The sequence below is a fragment of the Labrus bergylta genome, chromosome 4 (genome assembly GCF_963930695.1).
Source record: "Labrus bergylta chromosome 4, fLabBer1.1, whole genome shotgun sequence".
In the NCBI taxonomy this organism is placed as follows: Eukaryota; Metazoa; Chordata; class Actinopteri; order Labriformes; family Labridae; genus Labrus; species Labrus bergylta.
Genome location: NC_089198.1, coordinates 30,698,060 through 30,723,286, shown reverse-complemented (window position 1 = coordinate 30,723,286; position 25,227 = coordinate 30,698,060). Strand labels below are relative to the sequence as shown.

At 41.5% G+C, this 25,227-nt stretch overlaps 1 protein-coding gene and 1 pseudogene across 6 annotated transcripts in view; one reads left to right on the top strand and one right to left on the bottom strand.

Annotated features, from left to right (window-relative positions):
* astn1 (astrotactin 1) overlaps positions 1–25,227 on the top strand; it is a 415,934-nt gene that overhangs the window by 349,378 nt on the left and 41,329 nt on the right. For all 6 annotated transcript variants that reach the window (XM_065954366.1, XM_065954365.1, XM_065954364.1 and 3 more), the window contains 3 exons: positions 2,397–2,674; positions 4,668–4,801; positions 6,787–6,938. In XM_065954366.1, coding sequence (XP_065810438.1) covers positions 2,397–2,674; positions 4,668–4,801; positions 6,787–6,938 — 564 coding nt within the window. The remainder of the gene's footprint in view (positions 1–2,396; positions 2,675–4,667; positions 4,802–6,786; positions 6,939–25,227) is intronic.
* LOC114920153 (U2 spliceosomal RNA) lies at positions 5,066–5,166 on the bottom strand (annotated as a pseudogene).

Here is a 25,227-nt window from a genome sequence, read left to right as displayed (position 1 = left end):
GTGTTTGTTCTCACACAGACGATGTGTTACTGATGCGGGTGTGTAACAAATGGAGATGTTTCTTTTTATGGTATTCAGGGTGAGGATTTGTGCGTCTGTCCTCACCGACATGAATAGAATAACCTCTGTTAAGAAAGTAACCACACAGCTTTAAACATGAACTAAAATATAATGCACTCTCCGACATTCTTTTGCATTGAAAATTCACGAGCCGACAACAGAAAGGTAACAGAAAAGCCGAGCTGGGTTTCCTATAATACCCTTCTGTTTGCACGTGCGTGTTGGTCCCCGAGCTTGCACGCACAGCCATTTCCCCCCTCTCATCCCATGGCTCATAAAGTTGAGTTGCATTCCATCACGGGGCCGCCCGCACAACAAGCCTTTTCCCTAATTGGTGCTTGAGCTTTAAATTGCTTGTGTTTTCCCACAGCCCAGCACTCTCCCTAAATAGTTATCTGAAAAGTCCCCCTTTTAAAAAAGAAAAATGGTGTCAAAGTTCTGCATTAAGCATATTTCCCTCTCTAGCTGCTCATCGGGATCCTTCATAAGTGGACATCCCACTCTCTCTCTCTCTCTCTCTCTCTCTCTCTCTCTCTCTCTCTCTCTCTCTCTCTCTCTCGCTCTCTGTCTCTCTCTCGCTCTTCCTCCCTCAGCAATACATTTTATGGAGAACATTCGGTTAACATTTTTACATAATGCAAAAGTTGGCCCGAGTCAACTTTTTGCAGAGCTCAACTTTTCAAGAATCTACGTCTTACATAACCAAATTAAAAGAGAGAAAACGCCACAAGTGAAATTTGTTCTTCTCATCGGGTCAAATAGTCCGGTAGTAAAGCTGTACCGCAGCGAGGATGATACTCGGCTTTGTCTTTCTCTAAAATTAGACAAGCTGTGTAACTCAATCAGCCTGAGGGGAGCTTCAGTGGACTTCTAATGGTAGAAGAAGGAGCCATGTTTTGAAACTTGATAAAAGTAAAGTTGTCTCCGTCTGCACTTCCTCCTCCATTACATTGATTCTGGAGTCCATCTGTGGTTCGACAAATAAGTAGTTATAATAGTTTCATGAAATCTATTTTATCCAGTCAGTAGAGTTTGAGAATCCTGTTGTCGGCTTTTCTGTTGTTTTTCCAGAAGAGAGTGAAAGAGTTTATATCAAGGTTTTTTTTTTAACCATTTTATGTGGTTTTCTATGGACCCCCCCAAGGCTGGGGTGTTAAAAAACATTTTAAATCTGTTCCCATGGTGAACAAATCTGTGCTCATAGTTTAAGAAACCTGGTGCACTGGTTTATAAACCATGGGAAATGGATTCATATCTGTGCTTTCCATAAACTATATATAAACATGGACGTAGTCTCAGTAACATCACCCTTTGGTTTTTGAAGCCAGTCTATGATATTGGAAATGCTGTCTCATTTCTGCCAACCTAGAGAGAAGTAAATAGCTGGAGCTGAGGCGGGTCTTATGCCAACAACAAACAGCTACAATACGCCCGTCAGTCAGATTAGCCACCTGCCTTATTATACATAACGCATCCTTCATGGGATCAAAACTGATAAGTTATAACCGCACATGTCAAGTGTTTGCTGATCAACAAATGAGCTTTTCAGAGCAACATTTGTTAGTTTCATCCAGGCTGTAAATATTTAAATTTCTGATGTAAAATTTGACTTTTTTGAATGGGTGTGTATGGGACTTCTGGGGCTTTTGCAGCCAGCCTCAAGTGGACACTCGAGGAACTGCAGTTTTTTGCCATTCCTCCTTGGCTGTTTTTTTTTTTTCAACACCAGATGTTGCTGTTTGTGTGCAACCCATTGTTCATCTCATTATTGTATACTGTATCTCTCTTTTTAAGACGTTTAATCGATGTCCCACAACTTGAGCAGGGAGAGAAAAAAAATCATTAATGTCTATGAGAGCCTGTATGTAGGAGAGACATAAATACAATGTAAACATTTTGTTGGTCAGAGTAGGTCTCTCTGATTTACATCCTGTGCCAGAGGGGACGCCAAGCACTTTGTATAGCTGTAGCTCTGGCCCACATATTATTTCTCCTCCTGCTCCTGTTTTCTGCCTGTGAAGCAGAAAAAGCTCCACATTGTCCGGAAGGGAGGAAATGGTAACACTTTGTAGTTTTGCTATATGTTTGTACAAAGCAGATGGCTGTGTTGTTTCCTTAGTTTATGATCAGGAAAATGAAAGCTCAGCCTCTCCTCACTTTATATTTGTGAGAACTCTAATGTGAAAAAAACTTTTAAACATGAGTTTTGTACATTCTCATCTTTTACTTCAATTATTCATCCTTATTGCTTTGAGTTTTTGCTGATTTTATAAACCTCTTTCTAATTCTGTTGAGGATGGCTAACCAACCAGTTCTTTTTTCTCTCTGCCTGTCAGGTAACTCGCCATCCGAGGAGTCAGAGGAGCGCGACAAGGAGCAGCGGACGCTGACCTACCCGGCGTACATCGCCAGCCTGCTGGACACGGGTGCAAAGCGCATGGCAGCCGGCGTCCGTATGGACTGCACCAGCCAGGGCCAGTGTCCGCGCTCATGCCACCTCTGCCACATGAGCCCCAGAGCGACACAAGGCCGGCAGCAGTCTGAGCCCGTCCTGTTGCAGATCACCAAGGCTGCACCCATCTATGAGCTGGTGTCCAACAATGAGACCTACCAGGTGTGTACAGGGTTCATCCTTCTGGGGTAAGTGAGATAATCCTGAACTGGATTATCTCACTTACTTTTTCTGTGCATGAGTAAAGGAGGCATTTACTGACTTACCATTTCCACCATTTTCTCATCAAAGTACTTCTGACATGAGAGGACAGCAGCTCATAGTAGGCATTACAATGATTGTGTGACCATTAAAACCCAGTCAGTGTAGTAACTGGCGCCCAGCAGTGACACCCAGCATGCGTTTGTGACAGGCTGAAAGTGAAAACCTAACATTCCCTATAATAAAACAGGTTTCATAGACTTCACAGGTCTATTTTTATGTATTCCTTATTTGAGTATCATGGCTTCCTCTGCTGGCAGCATGCTGTGCAATTATCTACCGTACGCGCTGTGACTTGTTGTACTCCGTCAATACTGCACATCAATACCACTCCTACTCGTCTGACAGGATGGATCGGTCGATACAGAGCTGTCTAAACCCTCCTGGTGTTACAGGTGGACAGATACTGTCGCTGTTATTGACCGAAGGATGCTAGTGCTGGAATATGAAGCTGCTTGTATTGACGATGCAAAAGAAAAATGTAAATATTTTCCTGTTTGAACACACCAAGCTTTCTTCTTTTCTGTTTGGCCAATGTTGGAAAGGCATTCAAAACTGTCAGTAACAAAATACTTGTCTATTATTTATGGCAATTTCTAACCTTATACTGTATATATCGATAAATTTGCTCGTACACTGTTGCTGTGGGATTGTACTGTGAACATAAGCCTGTCCTGTCCCGGTGTTTATCAATCATGTCAGCGCTAGTCAGAGATGTTTAGCTGAAGTACCTGCACATGGGAAGTCTTTGTTTTCATGCACTGTTAACAACTTGTATTTTTAAAGGTTCATTTTAGAGCTTTTGGGCCTTTTTTTTTGGAGAGACAGCACATTCAATGCAATCAGAAATCAGGGAGAGAGAGAGGGGGGGGGGAATGGCATGAGGGAAAGGAGCCACAGGTTGGATTAAAACCTGGGCTTTTAGCCTCTGTTCATCAGGGGGTGCGCTCTAACCAATCTGCTACCAGTGCCCCCCCAATATATAAATCGCCGTATTTATGATTTGTATATGAAATGAAACCCTAACCCATGAGTTGAAAATACGTCTTTGTGTAGGCGGGATTTCCCCCACTGCTGCAAAAACGATTTGAGAGAAATGCCACTACATCATCATTCTCCTTCATCTTTCAACACTACAATGAAAACATGATCAAGATTTATGTCACATACACGTTGATGTTACTGCTGACATCTGGACATTGAATGTTTATCTTCAAAGAGACATTGAAAAAGAAGGTTTTGAAGGTCTTTTAAACTTTGGCCAGGTGCTCAGCGGGATGAAGGATGGCTTCGATTCTGTCCTGAGACTTTGCACAAAGCTGGCTTTATGAATTGTTTCACTAAGAAAGGAATGTATGTCTTAGTGTAGACCAGATTTAACCCACTGTTGCAAAATGCAAAATTTAGCAAAAATACAAACAACTGATAACTTTAATAAAAGTACTGTATAGGTAGTTCCAGTCTAAATGAGTGACACGCCCCCTGCACACAAGCTGATGACTTTTAATTGACATTTATGGTCTTGGTCTTGACTTGGTCTCGATTCCTAAATATCTTGTTCTTGACTTGGTCTCAGAGCCCTCTTGTCTCGGGTATGTCTTGGTCTAGTGTGGTCTTGACTACAACACTAATATTTACTACATAGGTTGACAAGTAAACAGAACCTCTGCCTTTTAAAGTTCCCCCCTTGAGTTGTAAGGGCTCTAGTAGTGACTCGCAGCTGTCGGTAAAAAGCCAAGATCTCTCTCGCATCTCATCCCATCATAGCATGCCAAAATAAATAGGATTTTTCTTTTTGGTACTTTTACATTTGGATGCTGTATCATTATATCATCACCACGTTTATATAAAGGTTTCATCTCCCTCATCTTTCCTTCTCTCTCTCTCTCCGTAGGCTCTTCAGGAGGCGATGATGAGCATGCTGTGGTGTTCTGGGAAAGGTGACGTTATCGATGATTGGTGTCGGTGCGATTCCAGCGCTTTTGGCTCGGACGGACTGCCCACCTGCGCCCCACTTCCCCAGCCGATGTAAGTTACTTAGAATAAGATTACCTCTTTCCAGACGTCACTCTGAAAATGGGCTGTGGTGGATACCATCCATCATTCTACTGGCAAAGCTTTGAGTCCTGCTTCACTGGTCTCAAGTAATGTGCCATGAGGATGTACGTGTATGCAGAATATTTCCACATCCAGAAAACTATTGGCAATGTTGTATATCAGAGCACACAGGGACCAGTGCCCCAGCAGGAGGGGGTTTGGTGCAATCCCAACTCAAGTTCTTACAGACTGAGCTACTGCTGCCTCCTTATAATTGGTCCCTAATGGGTGTATCAGATATGAAGCTAATCAGAACAGATCTACACTTGATGTTAGCCAAAAGGCCGAGAAGCTAACGTTATATATCCCATCTGGTGTGGGAACCCTTCAGGATCCTCTATGAGGGAGCGGGAAAATGTTGTTGGGAACAAGGAAGGGTGAACTTCTACACAATAGATAGAAGTCAAAGCCAGCCGTGTTATATTTCAGTAAGGCGCCTCAAACAGTAAGGTGGTTTATTGCCTTGCTCAAGGGCATCTTAAGTCGTGCTGAGGCGGTCTTTACTGCCAATAGAACATAACACACCCCTAAATTCCACCAGATGTGTGTTCGGTCCTTGAAGAACTTTTTACTTTAATCAGTGTGTGTTCTTCCACTGGCTCCACTGCGTCTCAGCTCAGTCCCAGCTCCGACAATCCAGAGCCCTCTGCTGCAGATACACAAGGATTCTTCTTTTTGCCGGATGCCATTGGACCATGCTTACCACAGAGCAGATCGAGCGGGACAGGAAGTCCATTAAAACATCCAGTTTATTTTCAGAATAAAACACCCTGTTTTGATGGTTCAGATCAATAATCATATGTGTGTTTGTTGATGTGTTTGTAAGGGTTTTTTATTGTTTTATACACCCTTACATCAGATTATCTCATGCTGTCTCGAGTGAATCTGTATTATTACCGCGGGAACTCCTTTGTCTCGGGACTCCAGCTGTACTCATCTGGTGTTTTGGGTCAGACTGAACCGTGCATGGACTGGAAACAGCTACCATCAGTTGATCTACTGCTGCCAAAAAAACTTCCTTTTAGACAAGAGAGATACAAAATGACGACACAAAATGAGAACCCACAAAGATGCAATATGACTGACAAAGGAAGCTGAATACATAAAACACACGCAAAACTACTACAGTGTGAAACAAAATCGCTGCAAAAATACAAAGTTAGAGAACAGCTAGAGATAACATACAACAGCACTGAAAGATACAAAACAACTATGAAGAGATAAAAAAAATGCCTTGAGAAAAGACATTAAACAAATGAAAGCAACTACAAAGAGGCACAAAGTGTGGGACAGTAGAGTTGGTAGAGTCAGTTGTATCTCAACTTGAAGGTCTGGGTTCGATTCCCAGCTCCTGCATCCACATGTCCGATGTGTCCATGGCCAAGACACTTAACCCCAAGTTGCTCCTGCTGCTTCCTCAGTGGTGTATGAATGTGTATGAATGGGAATATATAATAATACTGGTGGTCTCTTTACATAGCAGCCTCTACCATCATTGTGTAAAAAGCTCAAATCCATTTACAATATTATGTCGTAAAAAAACACAAAGGAATAAGACAACCACAAAGAGACCAGAAACTGCATTTATTTGTACTTTTAGTCACATTGTAGACCTTTTGATCTCCTGCAGACTGTCAGTTATCAAAACTGTAATTGGTTTATTCGTCCTCTCCATTGGCGTCGCTCTGTCAATGAAGTGAGCTGCGTCCGACATCAGGGGAAGAAAGACTTTATTTTCTGTTGACAGACATGTTTGTCACGTCGCACGATATGTTTCCATTTAGGGAGACGTTCTGTGAAACACTGTGGATAATGTTTGCTGTCAATTACAGTAATGACGCCACTTTTGCTCACACCATCCTCCACTCAAGTGTTGTGTTTCTTGCATCTCTCATACCCTTCATTTTTGTTGCCAGGCTGAAACTGTCTTACACCTACGAGCCCAGCAGCTCATTGGTCATCTTGGAGTGGAACCACACGGAGCCACCAATAGGCGTGCGGATAGTCGATTACCTCATCAGCCAGGAGAAGGTGACGGAGAGGAGCGACCACTCCAAAGTTGAGACAGGTACGTCAGTGCCCACATCAAAAGTTTAACAAGAAAGGAGGATGTTGACAGAAAACCAGGGATGCCAGTTTCAATAGTGGTCGCTTAAAAACTGCCACTCCAGAAAGTGAATAAATACATATACATATTACAGACGATTTGTTTTCATAGACACAGAATGTAACCGCCTTAACGCAAAAGGATGTTGTCCTCTTGGATTGGTGTCTCTCTCTGTGTATTTACTGAACCAGTGAGCGAGCCTGTTGATGTTTGGGATGTGTGTTCTGCTTTGAGATGGGTCATGAGTAAGTCTGTTGGCTTGTTTGCATAGGCAGCTGTTGGCCAGTGTTCAGTATTTGTGCTGGCTTAAAGCTTAAACCTTCCCCAATTTGTCAGCACCATGAGGCCACACGTGTTTTATCTCATTCACCACCTGGAAGAAATCTCAGTCCAAAAAGTCCACCAGGGGAAATTTAGTTCTGATATCGGAAAGCTCCAACTTTTCCTTGACAAATCATGCCTTTTCACATGAGTGTGTTTTTTAGGTTCAGGAAAACTGCACACCCGTTACACTCTGTGGGTCCGGTGGAATAGTGTGTAATGGTGAGGATCGGATCCAAAACCGAGTGATGCGACCCGGAAGTGTTAAAGTGTCAGCCATGGTGAGAGCTGTGTGAATTCTCTCAATGATAAGGAAAGGAGCTAGGATACAGCGTAGGATACATTGGACCATCCTTTAAGGAAAAAATAAACACAACCCATAATTCCTTGGGTAAACTTCAAGGCGATGCACCTTTTGACCACTCATTGAAACAAGTAATCAACATGCTTTTTTATGCCTTAATTATGCCTCAAGTGCTGCATGAACGCAGCAATTGAGGTTTTTCAAAATCATTCTTCATATCAAGATTAAATTCAGAGTTATGAAACCAAGATCCTTGTAAAATGTAAAATCATTAATCATATTAATCACAGAGTTATTCACCTTCCTTTGGTTGCATTACATAAGAAGGTAAGAACGTTAGATGGATATAGTCCATCTTTGGTACAATGTAGTTTTTACACAGCAGACCCACTTGACATCTGCAACATCTGCAGAGTGTAAGAACAGTCAGATTCCTGTATCACTGCCGTTGTCTTTGCCCATCCTTTTATTCACACCTCTCCTCGACCCTGTGACATTTCTCATCAAGGTAAAGAAAGAAGTGACTAGTAAAGGACCCTTTGAGTTGTAGTTTTTAAGGCCTCCACAAGATGGTGTTCACCAGCAATAATAGTAAAAAGGAGCTGAGGTATTTATAACAGTATTCAGGTTTCTGACTTCACTGACGTCTGTGCCTACACACTGTTTTAATGAAATGTTTGCTATTTTAAACACATTGCACACATACAGTATACAGCTGTAATCACTTTCACTGTTGCTAAATAGGAGCTTTGCAATTTGTCATACAAGTGATGATGAAGCATCTTCTCTTTACAAGTGTGTGAGGGGTTTTATTGCATTCAGGGATGTTGCTTATTAAGGTATGTTTCCCCCCTCGTGTTTTCACTAAAAAAGGAGGTTATATAAGCAGAAACAGGAGCAGCAGCGGGAGTGTTTGTAGCTCTGTCATCCATAACAGAGAACGCTGCTCATTTGGCCGGACCTATAGAAGCAGGCAAAACAGGAGCAGTTTATTTTAGCGGTAATGACCCAATCCATAATGGAGACTGTTACAGTGCCCTGCGAGTGCCCGAAGTTTGTTGTAGCCTAATGAGAGAATAAACTGTATTAGTCACAGCAGTGAGGATCATTCATCAGTGCAGGCGAGAGAGGAAAACACAGGTGAGTGTTTTCTTTATGGGTGCGAAGTAAATATGAGCTATAGATTCTTCTTAAGTAATGGGATTTTTAGCTGCAGACTTCAAAACAATTTCCTTCTTCTATATCTCTATGAAGAAAACTTTTCTGTGTGAAAACAACAACCTGACTTTGATTAAACATAAGGGAGAAAAACGGTCAAATCTGACCTCTCCCGCCCTCTCACGACCTCATTGAGTGTAGTCACTTTGCTGCAGGGTATGCATGAGCTGTGGCAGAAACCACACATCCTAACATACTGATCACTACATACTCAAACAGTATACACTGCATACTGCATACTGACTTGACTGTAGGTAACTAAACTACGGGTCTGGGCTACGTTGGTTAAGTTAGCATCAGGCTGAAAGTGTCGGCCCATAAATAGAATTCATCAACAATATCCATCAGTTCATACTATTATAGCCATGTAGTCATTTTATTTGACAACATATACATCATACAGTAGGGGTGCTTTTATTTGTATGCTGCTGCTAGTTGGGTGGCTGGCATTGGATAGTCTGGTGAAATGAGCCATGCATTGATGGGCGGTTTAGTAGTACTTAAATGAATGGAGATCTACAGCATCAGCATCCTCAAACTATTGCACATAGGGACGCTCGCTCCTCTCACAAACAGGTTTTTTTTTTAGGTGGTCTTTTTTTTTGCCTTCATTGTAGAGACCAGACATTGCAGAGAGTTTGAAATCAGGGACAGAGAGAGTGGGTTATGCAATGTCAGAAATGAGCCCCAGGTCAGATTCAAACCCGGGCTGCCCGCTCAGAGGACCCCAGCCTGCGCACATGTGGCGCGTTCACTAACCACTAGGCCACCGGCGCTCCTCACAAATGGATTTTAAAGAAGGACCAAGCTGCAGGAAGCTCATCACACTGAGCTCTCTTGTAGTATACATTTGCTAGTTTTCCAAACTAAACAAAAGTTACCTAAAGACAAATTGGCAGTTTCCAGGATGTTTAACCAGCTTTACTGTAATGAAACTTGTGATTTGGCCGCTGTTTTTAGATTATAACTTGTAATTGTGCCGCCAGTGACCTCGACACACATGAGGACGACTTCAAGGACGACTTGAAGTTAAACACAGAGGAGTCTTTGGAGCTTTAATGACAAACACCACCTTTACTATACGTTTCTGTTTTTTGAATGTTGGCACATTTTTTTTTCTCTGTGGTTCTTTTAACTGTGTGTCTGCGTCAACTCCCATTACCACCACTACCACTGTGTTCCATAAGCTTGAACAAAAAAAAGTTAGTCCCGTCCTCTAATCTGTGCTGTCAGAGCGATAAACACAGAAGAAGACTACAGCTAAAGTATTCAGCGTGACTCTCTGTGGTGGAGAAAACATCTCCAGGCTGTAATGCGTTGATTCAATGTTAACTTCCACCCAAAGTTCCAACAAACGTCTTATCTGGCCACAAAGTCAATCTTTCCGGCATCAGGATATGTTGTACTTTGGTAAAACATCAATGTTTACAGGTTTTGGAAAGAGTTAATCGTGATCAACATATTGAATGAAAAACATAATAAACAGGAACATATGCAGTCTTAAGTGCACAGTAAGTAATCAGTACAGAAATAACCTGCTGATGTCTCAGCTGTTATCTCTAAGTGCTTGTACAGACATGTTGCGAGGATTATTCCAATCAGATACACAGACCTTCAGCAAATGGGATTATATCCGTCAAGATGCTATCACTACCAAAGAAGAAATCAAATGTGTTTTTAAACAGAAATTAGCATTCGTGCTGGGCAGAACACACAAACTGTGGCACAGGAATATTCCACTCATGACTTGTTTGTGGCATGCTGAGCTTTTCTAATTTACAGATTCTGTTAGAAATAAGGTAATGCTTGTTGCCATGGTGACACTTTAGCCATCCTTGGAGATTGCTTGGTTTACACAAGGAAATGGCTGAACTTTCCTTTAGCTCCTCTATCGCTACACTAGGAGAGTTACTTTAATTTTCCAACATGTGCTAGCTGATTCCAGGTGGTTAAAAGATGGAAACGGTCATATGCTTTTATTCTCACTGGAAAATAAGACTGCGGCCCATGCATTGATCGCCTTAAAACTAATTCACAGATAACCATTAATGCTAATCCATCCATACAAACTGAAGCAGAGGATGCTGTATCAGACTTTACTTGTTGCCTTGAGACTTGTTTGGTTTATTCTCTGCCACCAGAAATGCATGCACTGTTAAAAAACGCTGATTTCACAGCTACAGTTTTTAAAATTCAATCGTCAAAATAATGCAAATCTGGGGGAGAAAATTCACATTCTAACAGTAATGAGCCGTTTGAATCACTTTGTCTATCAGCACATCAGGCTGTCTGAAGTAGTTTGCAGTTTGATCCAGCAGAGGGCGCTTTCACACTAAGTTGACCTTTGCTTGCACTCTTGACCTCAACTTCAGGATATGCAAACTTTACATAAGATATTTTGGGGAGTATTTTTTTTTACCCTTTATTAGATAGGACACCTGAAGAGAGACAGGAAGTTGGGGGATTACATGCAGCAAAGGTCCAAGGTCGGATTCGAACCCACGGATGCTGCGATGAGGACTTTCGGCTTCAGTACGTTGGGCGTCACATAACCGCTAGGCTGTCTAACGCCTCATGATATGTAAACTTACATGAAGCAGACTCCTCTCTCTGCAGACTGCAGCCCTCTGCTTCAGTGGAGAGACACAGGGTTACTACAAACCCCCTACCCTCCAAGCTTAATATCTTTCCTCCTGCTAGATAGTGCGTCGCATCACGCACGATCAGACAATCGCTGTCCACATCCATTCAACATTTAGGTATTTCAGTTTCCAGTTGTAACATTGTAGCGTGGTGCTTTTGTACTGAAGGTGGACAAAAAAAGGTGGGGCTTTTTATTGACAAGCTATTGACTCTATTCAGTACACTCAAAGGCTCAACAATAAATGACTTCCCTGATACAGAGGGCAGGTGGAGAGAGAGAGCTTTACACTTGGACTGTTATGATTGATTGTCGGGCACGCCCCGATTTATTTCAAACATGTTTGATATTTAGGGTCTTTTGATGAAAGGGTCCAGCAGAAGTTGTGTGTGTGACTACAATATAATCACGAGAGACAAGGGAGGACTGTAGTCATGGCGACCAACGTTTTTTGTTTGTTTTCACTACAGATCATCAGTGCAGCACTTTTCTGAAACTTGTATCCATATATCTACAATTGTATCAACTTTTCTTTATCCTACAACAACTTCCACTTCCTTCTCTTTCACCGACCGTCGTCCATTGCCGTTTTCAAATGAAACTTTATTAACAACTGACTGACATGCCACCCCGACTTTTATATAATCGGGGAAAAATCGCACAGTGTGAGCTTAACTCTGTGACTGTAGAAGAGAGGACTGACTGGGTAATTCATCCAGAAAAGGTAAACCTCTTCACCTCCTCTATGTCTGCCAGAGGCCGGTGAGATAACGTCAGAGGATTGTATTCCATAACTTCTGGGTCTTAAAGGTGTCAAAGCTGGAGTCCGCTTAAATTGGTCTCACGAAGCTTAAATGTCCCTGAGTGAATGGTATCCAGCTCTGGTCGGTGTTCTGGATCAAAGAAAATATAGAAAAACATGAACATAATGAAAGAAAGTTTGATCTGAGCTTCCCACTAAAGTTGCCCGTCTTTATCAGATGATTGATTACGGAGTAGGACCACGTCGATGTGAAAATACAGACGGGGGTTGCCTGGGCATGGATGTTGTGTTGATTTATGAGAGAGGGTTGGAGAAAAGGGGGGAGGGAGGGGGAGTCAAAGACCACCATGGAGAGAAGAGACGAGAGGGGAAAGACGAGAAGGAAGCAGAAAGACAGGAGCGAGGTAGAAAAAGATGGAAAGATTTGGAGAGGCGAACGTGCGGTTTGGTTTTGATTTCAGCTGTCAGTCTCGTGTCATTTCAAAGAATCAGCCTCACATGAGCTGATGAACAATCCTCCACAGATCTCCCCTTGGCTGCCTCTCACCCCCTCGTTTTGCTTTTTCCTCCACCGCTCCCTCATCTTTCCTCTCATCTCCTCTTCCTCCTCTCCATCATGTCTCCCCCCTTTAAATTCGTATCGTCCTTTTTTTCTAAAATCTTTTCTAAAACCGCCTCCTATTTTTCCCCATTCCTTCTTATATTCCCTCTCTCTGGACTCCTCTCTTCTCTTTTCTTCTCTCTGTTCACTCCATCTTTATCTTTTATTTGTTAATGCCATCCATTTGTCCATACTGTACGTCTGTCATATGGACATCCATAACAACTGAGCTGAAGTCGTCAAGCACAAATACTTTGAGTAATATGTCCCAAACATTCACTCTAACTAAAGGAAAAACTGATGTAGAGTTTGGTGGTCCAAAATCAATCATTGCTCTAGGCCAGTGGTTCTCAACTGGTCTAGTCTCAGGACCCACCACCAACTCCTCCAAGAAATATCATGACCCAAATTTTGGATATTTTTTGACCAATCAGATTTATTTACCGAAAAATTGTGCAGTTTGGACATGAGTCAGTACAAAACATTTGACATAAGCAAGAAACTGAACAAAAGAAACATTTTTAAAAAGTGCTTCTCAGACTTTTTTACACAATTTTTTTTTTTCCATGCACACATTGCACAACAGAAACACTAATCTAGACCATGATAAAAAAAAATTGGATGCTGTAGTTGTGACCCAAAAGCTCAAAGGACCGCTTACTGTGATATCATAACGTTATGTACATCAAAGTCAGTAAATCGATGAAACTGCACGATATAGAATTTTAAACTTTGATAGGATACTAAATTGTTTTGCTGTTGAAATCAAACAATGAATGATAAAGAGTAATATGCATCTTTTTGGCATTTGAATAATTTTTAAGCATCTGAAAGTTTGTTTTATTTATTGTATTGTCCCTGTATGTTCCTTTTACTTTACTATGACGAGTATGACTTAAACAGAAATGCAAACAAATACTCGCCTGTATATTTATATCCTACTTCCAATAAGGCCCTAGGTAGTCAGTACCACTTTCCCCCCTAGCAAGTCGCCCATGATCAGTGGTCTCAGTTAAAGCATGTCAGCCTACTATGAGGCGGCTGTGGCTCAGTGGTAGAGTCCGTCGTCTCTCAACCGGAAGCTTGAGGGGGTCCAACTGTTGGAAATGTAGGATGATGAAAATGATTCGATTTTCAACCTTCTCTTACATTTTTCCTGGAACTTCATCCAATAACGCAAAATCCATACAATGTATTTGGTCAAAAGAGGAGCAGGGAAATATCTATACAAGGACAATGAATACAGTTTGAATTCTTTAATGATATATTAACCAATTGTCAGCAAAACCATTACATGTTTACCTGTTCTAAATCTTTTTTTCATTCACACTTATACCATTTTTTCCCAGCCTTCTTTTGATGCTACTTTGATATCTGAAATATGATCTCTTCTAACAAATGTAATCTCCTACATGACTGACGTTGTTAAACCCAGCCGGACAAAAGATCAGAACAAGACACTACCGATCATCTGTGCATGAAACCAAAATAATACCAAAAGAAGACACGCAAAAAGGTCTGCTCTTTTACTTTCTCTGAATGATCATCAGGAACAGATGTTGGAAAATCTCACTTTGTACAAAACATCCTTAAAGCTGTGTTGTTTGAACACAGACCGTATACTTGTTGACAGCTGCACAGTTGCATTTGTGTGTTTTTTTTATTTTCCTGCCGGTGGTTATGTAATGTTAGATAAATCTACATACATTCAGCTAATGATTATAGTATCCAGGACTTGTCTCGATCTACTTGACAACAGCTTGTTTGTGCAGTAATCTCCCCCTTAACAAGCTTCAGGCACACAAGGTGAGATCATAGTCAGCGCCGCACACAGACGTACATGAATATGCACAGTCCCCTCCACATGTGTGCAAGCGTCATGAATAGGAAGTCTGCTTTAAGTCAAGGCACCACTCAGCTTGATCAGTCACACTGTGAAAACAAACATCCCCTGGGCTGATGATGATGTAACAGCTTTGATCACCTAGCGGGGGCAAGGTTTGCTCAAGGGTCAGCGATACAAGGATTGCAATCAATAAACACATTACTCACCTATCTACATCACTACGGGGTTAACCAGAACATGTGTGTCTAATCCTAAACCAAAACCAGCCTCAGCTTCCTTTTAGCACCAGTCACTTCCTCTGAACTGCCACTGCTTGACCTTCCCACCTGCTTTCTCTTTACAGCAGTGAGCAGAGTCTCCTTGAGCATAAAACGCTGCTGCCTTCTGTAGCTAGGTAAAAAGAAACACTCATTACTAACTACAATGTCCATTCACAGGTGAAATTTAACCCCAACCAGCTATCACACTTACATGCTCTTCAACAGAACAATGGGTATCAATTATAAATGCATAAAATATGGCATGAAATTGATGTATACCACTTTCAGTGCAAAGTTTTTGATCTATAACACCCCAAGCGGTGTCGTTCAAGTTTAGATGGTTCTAAATATTTGTTGGGGTGGATCTTGAGGAAGAGAATGGCCACTTGAACTTGCTGCAGTAAAACCATACTTTACGTTTTAGATGCCCAGGGAATGCACCACAAAGCAAGACTAGTGAGTCAGGCAGTTTGTTGGTCTTTTTAGGATTTTCCATGTCATGAAGCCTAGGGTGCATCCACACCTTAGCCATTTGGTACATTTGAAAAGAACTCTGGTGTGCTTAAAACAGGGGGTCTCTGTTTGCTTCCAAGTGTACCAGAGTTTGATTGGCTGTAGGTTTTGCCATAGGTTCCTGCTGCCAGTGAGGGGGTATTTATTATAATAATAATAATGATGAATCTTTTATATTCATGGTCTTTACAGTATACTGATTCCTCTGGCACATTTAATCTTCAGCCATGAGGTGCTCTGTACTGTGGGTGTGTGGGTGGAGTATGAGGCTGATCGATGTGCACACATTTGCAAGTGGATTGTAATTCATATAGAGAACATCGTGTGCAGGTGTACATGTCCATGAAATTATAAATCTTTTTTTGCATCGTGCATTTTAACAATCTGAATGACCTGGGTTCTACCTCTAGTTGAACACCGGCATTTTCTGATTACCATTTTCTGATTGCTGATCTAGCTGTCCATACATACATTCAATCTTCTCCAATATCTGCTCTCTTTTATTCTTTGCAATGATGTGCAATAAGTATAATCAACTAGTGCTCAGTATTTATCAGCTCCAACTCCACTAGATAATACGCTCGTTTTCAGTCCCCAAGGTTTTCTTCACAAAAACTTGCAGAGAATGTAGCAGAACTGGAAACTAGCATAGAAACCGCATTGGCAACTAGCGTTTGAGGCAGAGCTTCACAGACGCACCAAACCACAAGTATGTAGTGCTCACAAAGGCGTAGGCCATGCTGAGAAGCTACGTCGTACATTCGACAAAGATGGAGAAACCAGATTTTAGTATTCGATGACCTAGGATAAGAGCATTGGGAATAGTTCTTCAGGTTGCTGTGTATCTGCAGCATCTGTATCAGAAGCTGTTTCGTCATCCCTAAAGGGGCTTTTTTTGATGGTATGTCTGCTGGAATCTAGAAATTGCAACTGATTCCAAGTAAATATTATCCCTCATTAAAGTTCAGGAATCCAAGTTGGGAAAATTTCTCCTGTGGCAGCAACTCACTTTACAACCCATAGGTGGCAGTCCCCCTCCTCACAAAGTACAATGGCCTCAGACCTGAAGGTGGCGACCCCCCTAATGTCTATACGGCCTGAACCTCCCCTTTAAAGCAGGAACAGTTTCTACAAAGGTAGAAGAATCCTCTGAGCAGGAACCCATTTCACCTCTACTGCACGTTGAGCCTGATTAGGGATAGCAGCTTCCCCAATCACCTGATCCAACTTACCATAGGTGGTCATCAGTTGACAGCTCTGCATTTCTCTTTACTCAAGTGTCCAAGACAGACTTCAGATCTGGAGTTATGACTGCAGAGTTCATCATCCATCTTTGGCCTGCCACTTTTCTGCCACGTACACTTGTGAAGTATCCCATGGTTCATACTTGTTTTGTTCATTTAACAACAGAAAAAATTCCTGTCATTCCATGACTCAGCATTTTTGCCAACATTAGCAGTGATGTCTCCCCATGAAGTCTTAGGTTGGAGCCATCCAGGTAACTCATCTAAGGCATGCAGGGAGGCTGCTTTCTTTTAAGTTCTGTCCACTATATGAAGAGATAGGAGTCGGAGCTTATCTCTTGTTAACAGGCAACACTGGAGACGGTGCCAAACTTATATCGTCAATCACAAACAATTCACATTTATAATTGCATGTTTGACATTCCATTATTTTGCATTTCAAAACAGTAATTGTCATGCTTTTATTTTGTATTTTCTACTATTTTAAGAAAGGGTACTTTACTTCCTGTTTGGATAATCACTTCCAGCAGGTTGAAACTGAGGACATTAATATAACCACACAAAAAGGAACATCATGAAGCCAGCAGGGTCTGCTATGGATTGAAAAGTAAATAAAAACAGCTGAAGAGCTAAACAAGTGTTATGTTTGATGTCAAGAGGTGGATTTACTTTTGACTCGTCATCTGAGCCGTCTGAGTTTTTAAAAGTAAAATGAAACATTCAGAGAGGCGATGCTGCTGTCGTCCATCACTGCAGCTGGAGGACGACAACAGCACTGCGGTGGCTAACCTACGATGAGCTGAAAGGGACATAATAGCATGTAATAAATGCGATAAATCCCAAAATTTAAAGTGTACATTTCAGACATTTATCACGTCACAATTAACGCCTTAACAGTTACAACGCTAGTTAAAACTGATGGGCACCCATCAGCCTCTGCCATCAGTGTGTGTATGTGGTGAGAATGGGAAATAAAAGCACTTTGAATAGTCAGAAGAAGAAGAATAGAAAGTCACTCAAGTCACGTTCAGTATGCCATTTACATGCACACATTTATATTCACACTTATTATTATTAATGCCATATAAGTCGAGAACCTTCATTAAGACCAATGGCTTTGCCGTTTGGACCAATTGAAGTTTAATGTCTTACCCAAAGACAGGAGGTAGAGTTGTTGATCATGTAAGAAGGGAATGACCCTCCCTACCTTTTAGACATTGCTGCCCTACAACTGATTTATTGGTATTAGTTGAATAAAACATAATAATAATTTATTGATCCCGCGAGGGGGTGCTCAGGCACCTCTCCAGCTAACAGGCCAATTTCCAGACTTGGTCCGTGCAGGGACTTGAACCAGCGACCCTCCGTATCCCAACTCAAGTCCCTACAGACTGAGCAACTGCCAAATAGCAGTCAGAAATGCACATGCATCTTCCAGTAACAGAGGTGACATGATATTAAATGGGTAGAAGGGTTTCAGCCCACAAACGTATATGCTTCATATACGTATAGGCTTCAGTAGCATCCATCACCAGGCTCCGAGCTTTTATTCCCTGTATGACATCAAATTATTGGACATTTTACTGCTTGGTTCTTTGTCTGTTTCTTGTTCCTACAATGTCTAGATAATTGCTTCATGCTTCATTCAAATGGTTTCATACTGAAAGCTTCCCATTGTGCTTATTCTCATGGCCAATATGTAACTTCACACAACTCTTAACCAACGAGCCAAAGGTGCTTTACTCCACACCAAAAACAGTCAAATTGAATGTTATGGCTACAAACCCTGCACAGAAACCATAAATGTTTAAGGCCTCTTTTATATTCATTTTGCTTTAATGATTCCATCTTTTTTTTTAAAAAAAGGATTAAAACTCTACGCTGCACCATAAAAGGCAAAATGTTTGATTTGATAATGGAAAGGCTAAAGTTTAACACATGATGCTGGATGAGGTCATGCTATTTTATCTCACCTGCTATTAAAGATTCAAGAATATAATCAGTCACCCATAACTGTATTATTTCTATTGGTTTGTTTCCATTGAAGATTTAGGAGCTCAGTGTCTCCCCGAGGTGGGAAAAACAACACGTCATCTCGGAGGAATGCTTTCCTCTCACTGTCTCACTCCATCTGCTGTGCATCCGGATGGAGGAGTGACCTAATACACACATTGACAGACACACTCATGCACTCTTTTCTGTTTCTAATTCTTCTCTGCTTATCGATTGAGACTGCCTCAGATTCAATTCAATTCAATTCAATTCAATTTATTTTGTATAGCGTCAACTCATAACAAGTGTTATCTCAAGACACTTTACAAAAAGCAGGTAAAATACCTTACTCTTTGTCTGTTAACATTACAAAAGAGCAGGTAAAAAGACCTTACTCATTGTTATGTTACAAAAAGCAGGTAAAAGACCTTACTCATTGTTATGTTACAAAGACCCGGCCTATCCATCATGAGCACTTTAGCAAAGCAGCAAAAGTTACAGTGGTAAGAAAAAACTGTCTTATTAAAAGGCAGAAATCTTCGGGCGGATCCCCGGCTCATGACGAAACAGCCTTCACAGGACTAGACTGCACCGGGGTTGGAAAGGGATAGGGGGAGAGATGGGATAAGATGCAGGAAGAGGGATAGGGAGCAAGGGGGTGGGGAGAGGCAAACCTTCAATCAAAAATCCCGTGGGGAGGGGGGGTGGGGTTGTTCTGGCAGGCCGTCAACCAACGATCCGGTGGGGAAGGGGTAGGGGTGGAGGTTGTTCTGGCAGGCCGTCAACCAACGATCTCGAGGAGCCTAAGAGAGCTCAAGAGCTCTCAGGAAAGTAGGTGGTTAGTGACTGAGATTTACAGATAGATACATGCAGTAATATGATGTACTGTATATGCACAGAGAGAGAGAGAGAGAGAGAGAGAGAGAGAGAGAGAGAGGAGCTCAAGGTGCCAGTTCCCCCGGTAGTCTAAGCCTATAGCAGCATAACTAAGAGCTGGTCTACACCAGCACTAACTATAAGATTTATCAAAAATTAAAGTTTTAAGTCTATTCTTAAAAATACAGACTGTGTCTGCCTCCCGGACCCCGGCTGAAAGGCGGTTCCAGAGGAGAGGAGCCCAATAATTGAAGGCTTTATAAGTCCTGGGATCACTATGACAGACCGCTGATGGGACAAGTTGGATGTTTGAAAAGAATACTTATCAGGACATAAATAGTTAAAGGAAAAACATGCAACATTTTACAAACAGCAGAAATCAAGTATATCCTGAATGTCTCTCTGAGTCATGACTGTGTATCAATGAGTGAGAAGTTTGAGTCCCGCTGGCTGTGTTGTTGTCGGAGCTGTGTTTACATCATGTTTACATGGATGGGACGGCCGACTCCTCCCCTTACATATTAAAGCTCTTTTAGTCAACAAATTGAGAAAAGAAGAAGAACATACTCACTGCTAGATCATGGTAACTCCATATCAATTTAAATGTGATGTGAAGCTACGAGCTAGCTAGTGTACTAACATTAGCCGGCTTACACAACAATGCAGACCACAGGCGATTGCAGCTCGAGCAAAGCACAAGTTTGTCCATCGCTTCCTCTAAACTCCTCCGTACTAAAACGAGTGGAAGGTAATCGGAGGTGTGTCACTGGAGGAGAGCGGAGGCTTCAGTATGACAAAGTATCACCAACTAGCGGTTTGTTTTGATTTTATGCTGGTGCTCAAGGGCGACATCGACTTGATCAAAAAGTTGCACATCCTTCCTTAAAGAGGAAGTTTTTTAATCTTTAAAATCTGCTCCTATTCTAATTAATCTCCTTTTTGCCATCTTATTTGATCCATACACCTGCTGTTTAATATGTGACACAGGGGTTTGAACTGCCAGTTACAGAGGGACACTTTGGCTGGGCTTCAAGATGAATTATAGATAAATGTACAGGTCTAAATGTCAGAGGTTACACTGCGCTGGTAAATCAGTCGCCTTGGCAACTGGTCATGGTTTTAATGAAAAACATTTCAGTAATAACATGACTGAACAATACCCTCTGATTCACTTCCAGGCCCGCTTATATCATTTTCCCAGCACCGTCTATTAAAAATTACATTTTATACGACTCATTTACAAAACGATTACGTTTGGAGGGAAACGTCATGACAACCAAGTTAAGTTTTCTATCAACATAATGAGGAAGTGCTGTTAATTAACGAAGAAAATGTTGACTGAGTGTATCAATAAAACATTTCAGTATCATGTTTTTTCCCACCAGAGAGGAAATCATGAAGCGTATTATCCACTTGTGGTGAATTTGAAAAGATAATTTTTTTATTAGTGTGTAAAAAAACACCCAAAAATCTGCATTTTATTTCAAACAAAAGAGGTTTTTAAAAAAGGCTTTTGACTCTCAAGGGACCAATATATTTGATATATATTAAATGAAATGATAACATGACCTTACTATATGATCAGACATTAAGGAAACATGCTATGTTAATAGTAATGTTTGAAAGCCTAATTAAAAAAAACCCATCTAAAATCAAACAGACTGAGAACAGGCAGTCAGGTTTCTATGACTATGATAACTATTCGCCTTAAAGGTCCAATCTGTAAGATATCTACTGAATGACATCATAAAATGACCATATTATGATCAGACATTAAGGAAACATGCTATGTTGAAGTGCTGGCTTCTCTGACAACAATGCAGCAGCCAGTATGTCCTCCTTCTAACTTTAGATTCTGCTCCTGAATGCTCTGGATTTGTTTGGACCAGAGAAGCTAGGACATTTTAAGACACCCCCACACTGCCTTTTTGGACACCCCTCGGTTTACCAGATATGAGAGCAGTTATCAGGTCAACAGGTGTTGCAGTGATGGAAGCGGACAAGAGAAGTGGTTCAGATAGAAGTGATTGTACCCGACCTAGAAAGCCTCTGCATGTTTCTAATAAGCTCCACGAGCAGAAACGTGCTCAAACTAGGATCAATATTGGAGATGCTTTTGAAAAATGGAGAGAGGTTAGAACACAGAAAGGTTTACAGACCCATGCAGAGCTGGATAAACACTGAAGCTTCAGTGTCCAAGACATGGCAACCTGCATGCAGATCGACTCTAAGGAGGAGGGGGCGGGAGGTGACAGCTCTCTACAATTTTTTGAATTTAAACTGCAGTACCCATTTAAACACTAGGTGTCAGAGTTACATATTGCTGCTTTAAGGCCCAACATACCTAGTGTAAGGCCACTTGGCATATAGCTCAGGTGTCTTGACTATTTTCCACCAGACACATTTCTTATTCTCAAGCCCCAGTGTGCAGGTTGTGGAAAAAAACAAGCGAAATTGGGCAACTGAGTGTGTTTGTCTTTAAATGAGGTGTGGCCACAGATGGTGCGTTTCTGACTTGAGGAAGCAGAAATCAAATATGCCTTGGACCACCTAAAACCTGGTCTAAGGTCTGTGGGGCATTGCTGCTATTTAGATGGCGCTTTAGAAAGATGGGCATACATAAAGACGTTCATAATGGACTTCCACTCTGCCTGTTACATACACAGGGGTGCACAGCAGCGCTCCTACTGCTCAGGTAAATATATTGTTGCATACATTCAAAAATAGTTTTTAGTGGCACAGAGGGCTGAGAGTGGGAAAGCTTTTTGTCTCCTGTCATCTTTATATTCCTTTCAACATGAGACTCGTCTGGTGATGTCAGAATTTGAGGAAATGCTCACAGAACAAAATTGCAAGAAGACGAAAAAAAGAAATGAGGGTGTGAATTGCCCACTAACACTAAGAGTTCAAATGATGATGAGTGTGAGAAAAAGACCGATAAAGAGAGAGGGACCGGGCGAAAAAAGGGAAAATAGAGGCCAAAATCTTGACCTTGCCCACGTAAATCGAAGAGCAACCACTGATATGTGCACGCACGCATAGTTTGTTTTCATGTTTCTTCACTAGAATTGACAGACGTGCAGCCTTTCCCCTTCCCCCACCACCGCTCGTGTGTTGTTGACCTCTCATGTCTGAGGTGTTTCATTTTTCATTGACGTAATTGGCTAAATTTACGGCTGGCGTGCAAAGCTCTCTCACGGCAACTGCTATCAATTTGTTCCGACGCACGTCTATCAAATTACACAACCGTTTATCACCCCCGTTTGAAGACGCATTTTCGATGAATTACTCTGCCGTGACGCAAATGGCAGCTCGACAACGCACTTATCAAACACGATTCTGGAGAAAGAAGCGATTAGAGGGCTGTTCCTCCTCTTACACACAAGGCTGTTTTTTTTTTTGTTTTTTTTTTAAATGACACCTTGAGGCCATCCCACCCTCATCCTCATCTTTCTTATCTTTCCCCTCTAAAACTGCTTGAATGGGATGTTGTTAAGTACATATTAAAAACAATCCTCTCTCTGTGTGGTTGATCATGACGGTCTGGTTGTGGTTGTGAGCGACACCAAAGTGCCAAGAAACAACAGTGAAGGGTTTTGTCGACGATCTGTTACTGTTGTGTTGCTGCTTTATGTGCCTTTTATCCAGTGGAAAGGTAGACAACCAAGTCCAGATGTTATTTGTCAAGACTTCCTCTGCCAATTGTGTGCATGCTTGTGAGTGTGTAACTGTCAATTACGGCTAAGGAAGCAGTCTGCTTTAACAGAAGGGGATGAATTGCCAGGCAGCCTGTAGTGAAAACCTGAAGGAGAAAGCTAAAGTGTATATCTTTGTGTGTTTACAGCCTGTGTGTGTGCGTGTGTGTGTGTGTGTGTGTGTGTGTGTGTGTGTGTGTGTGTGTGTGTGTCCACGCTGGTGCTACACTGTAAACTTCCCATTAGCCCCCCCGTCTTTGCCCCCTCCTCTCGGTTCATCGAGTCCATGATGTGTGCCTCTTTAAACCTGACTTCTGTTTTAGTGCATGACTGTGTTCACTTTGAAACACGGTGCTGTCCTTGCAGAAGAAAGAAACAGACAACCAAGCTGAGGTTGCATTCACTTTTTTTTATTTATTTTTTTCACACTGTCGTAGTCCATTACGTACAAACTGGGTTAAATCAGTGAGCAAGGCTTTACATAATGACCACTTCAAATTCCTTTACAGTGTACATGTTGTGTCTGTTGTCTAAGTCAAACTCCTGAACATTTCCCCAAATTTTGCGGGGTTGAGCTGCAATTACTCAAAAAGCCAAATGTGACTCTATGCAGACTTTTTCCAGACACCGCTCAGGTAAAACTCCTGCAAGAAGTCGGGGTGAGTCGAATGTCAGATACTCTTTCCTACTCCTTAAGGCCCTGACACACCAAGCAGACAGCAAAGAACTCGTGGCATCACATCAAGACGCCTTTTGTCTTGGCCAATTAAACTTTAGCTGCATGAGTGGAAATAACTCTCCATGCCAACAGGCGGCGATAGTCTGTAATTACATGATTCTGGCATTTAAAGGGTTCAATTCCTGATAATTATTCATTATTTGATAGTTTTGAGCAGGGCTGGAGTTGTTTAAGAAATGTATGCAGAAAAAAGTTGAAAAAATGTCAATCTGTTTTATTTTTATAGCAGTTTTTTCATTTTTGTCATTCATGATTTAAGAGGGTAATAAAAATGTTTCTCAGTGTTCCATTGATCTATTAAAAAAATAAAATGTGCATTCCAAAATGTGTCAAGAGAGACACTTTCTTACAAGAAATTGTGCCATATCACTAACACAGCCAAAATGATGACCAGGTAAAGAGGAAACATTTGACCAAATGGACAAAAATGTCCATAGTGACGCATGAGGGTTAAATGATCTAGAAATATTCAGAAGTGCACGTTTAAGAAACGGCTATAGTTTGCATACTTTAAGTCTTACTGTGTTTAACCTCTGAGATGTATAGAATGCACCAAATGAGGCGTATTTTTTAAGTAAAGAACTTGTTTCCACCAAGCGGCAACCTCTGGGGTTGAAAATTAAGCCATTGAGGAAGTGTGGAAAAACTGCAGTTCCACGTGTGTCCACTTGGCTGCAAAAGTCACATACACACCCATTCTAATTCATGCCCACTTTGACCACAGAAACAAACATGTTAACAGCCTGGTTCAAAAACTGAATTTGGTCTGAATGGTCTTTCCTGTAGACTTTGCAAGTAGGTATTGTTTGTACGACTCATCTGTTTTGATTTGAAGATAAGAGTTATGCCGTATTAGAGATGTGGCAGATCTGACTGACAGGTGGGTTCTGTTAGCCAGGAGCCTTAAGACCCGCCTCAGCTTGACCTCTTTTGCCTTTTACTAGGTTGACCGAAAGTTAGTTGAAGACAGCATTTCCAATATGGTGACTGCCATCTATGATCTTCATAACTCTGCTTCAGAAACCAATGGGTGATGTCACTGAGACTATGTCCATATTTTATACAGTCTTTGGTTTCCCCAGTGAGAATGTGAGTGTGTATAAGTTAAGAATGTATTTAACATTCTGTAAACTTTTAAGTAGACTGACGGACAATTTGATCTTTTCTTTGAAGTGTGACCTTTCAGTTCCATGTAGAAATCTTCGTGTCTGATAGACATTAAGAATCAACAGTAAAC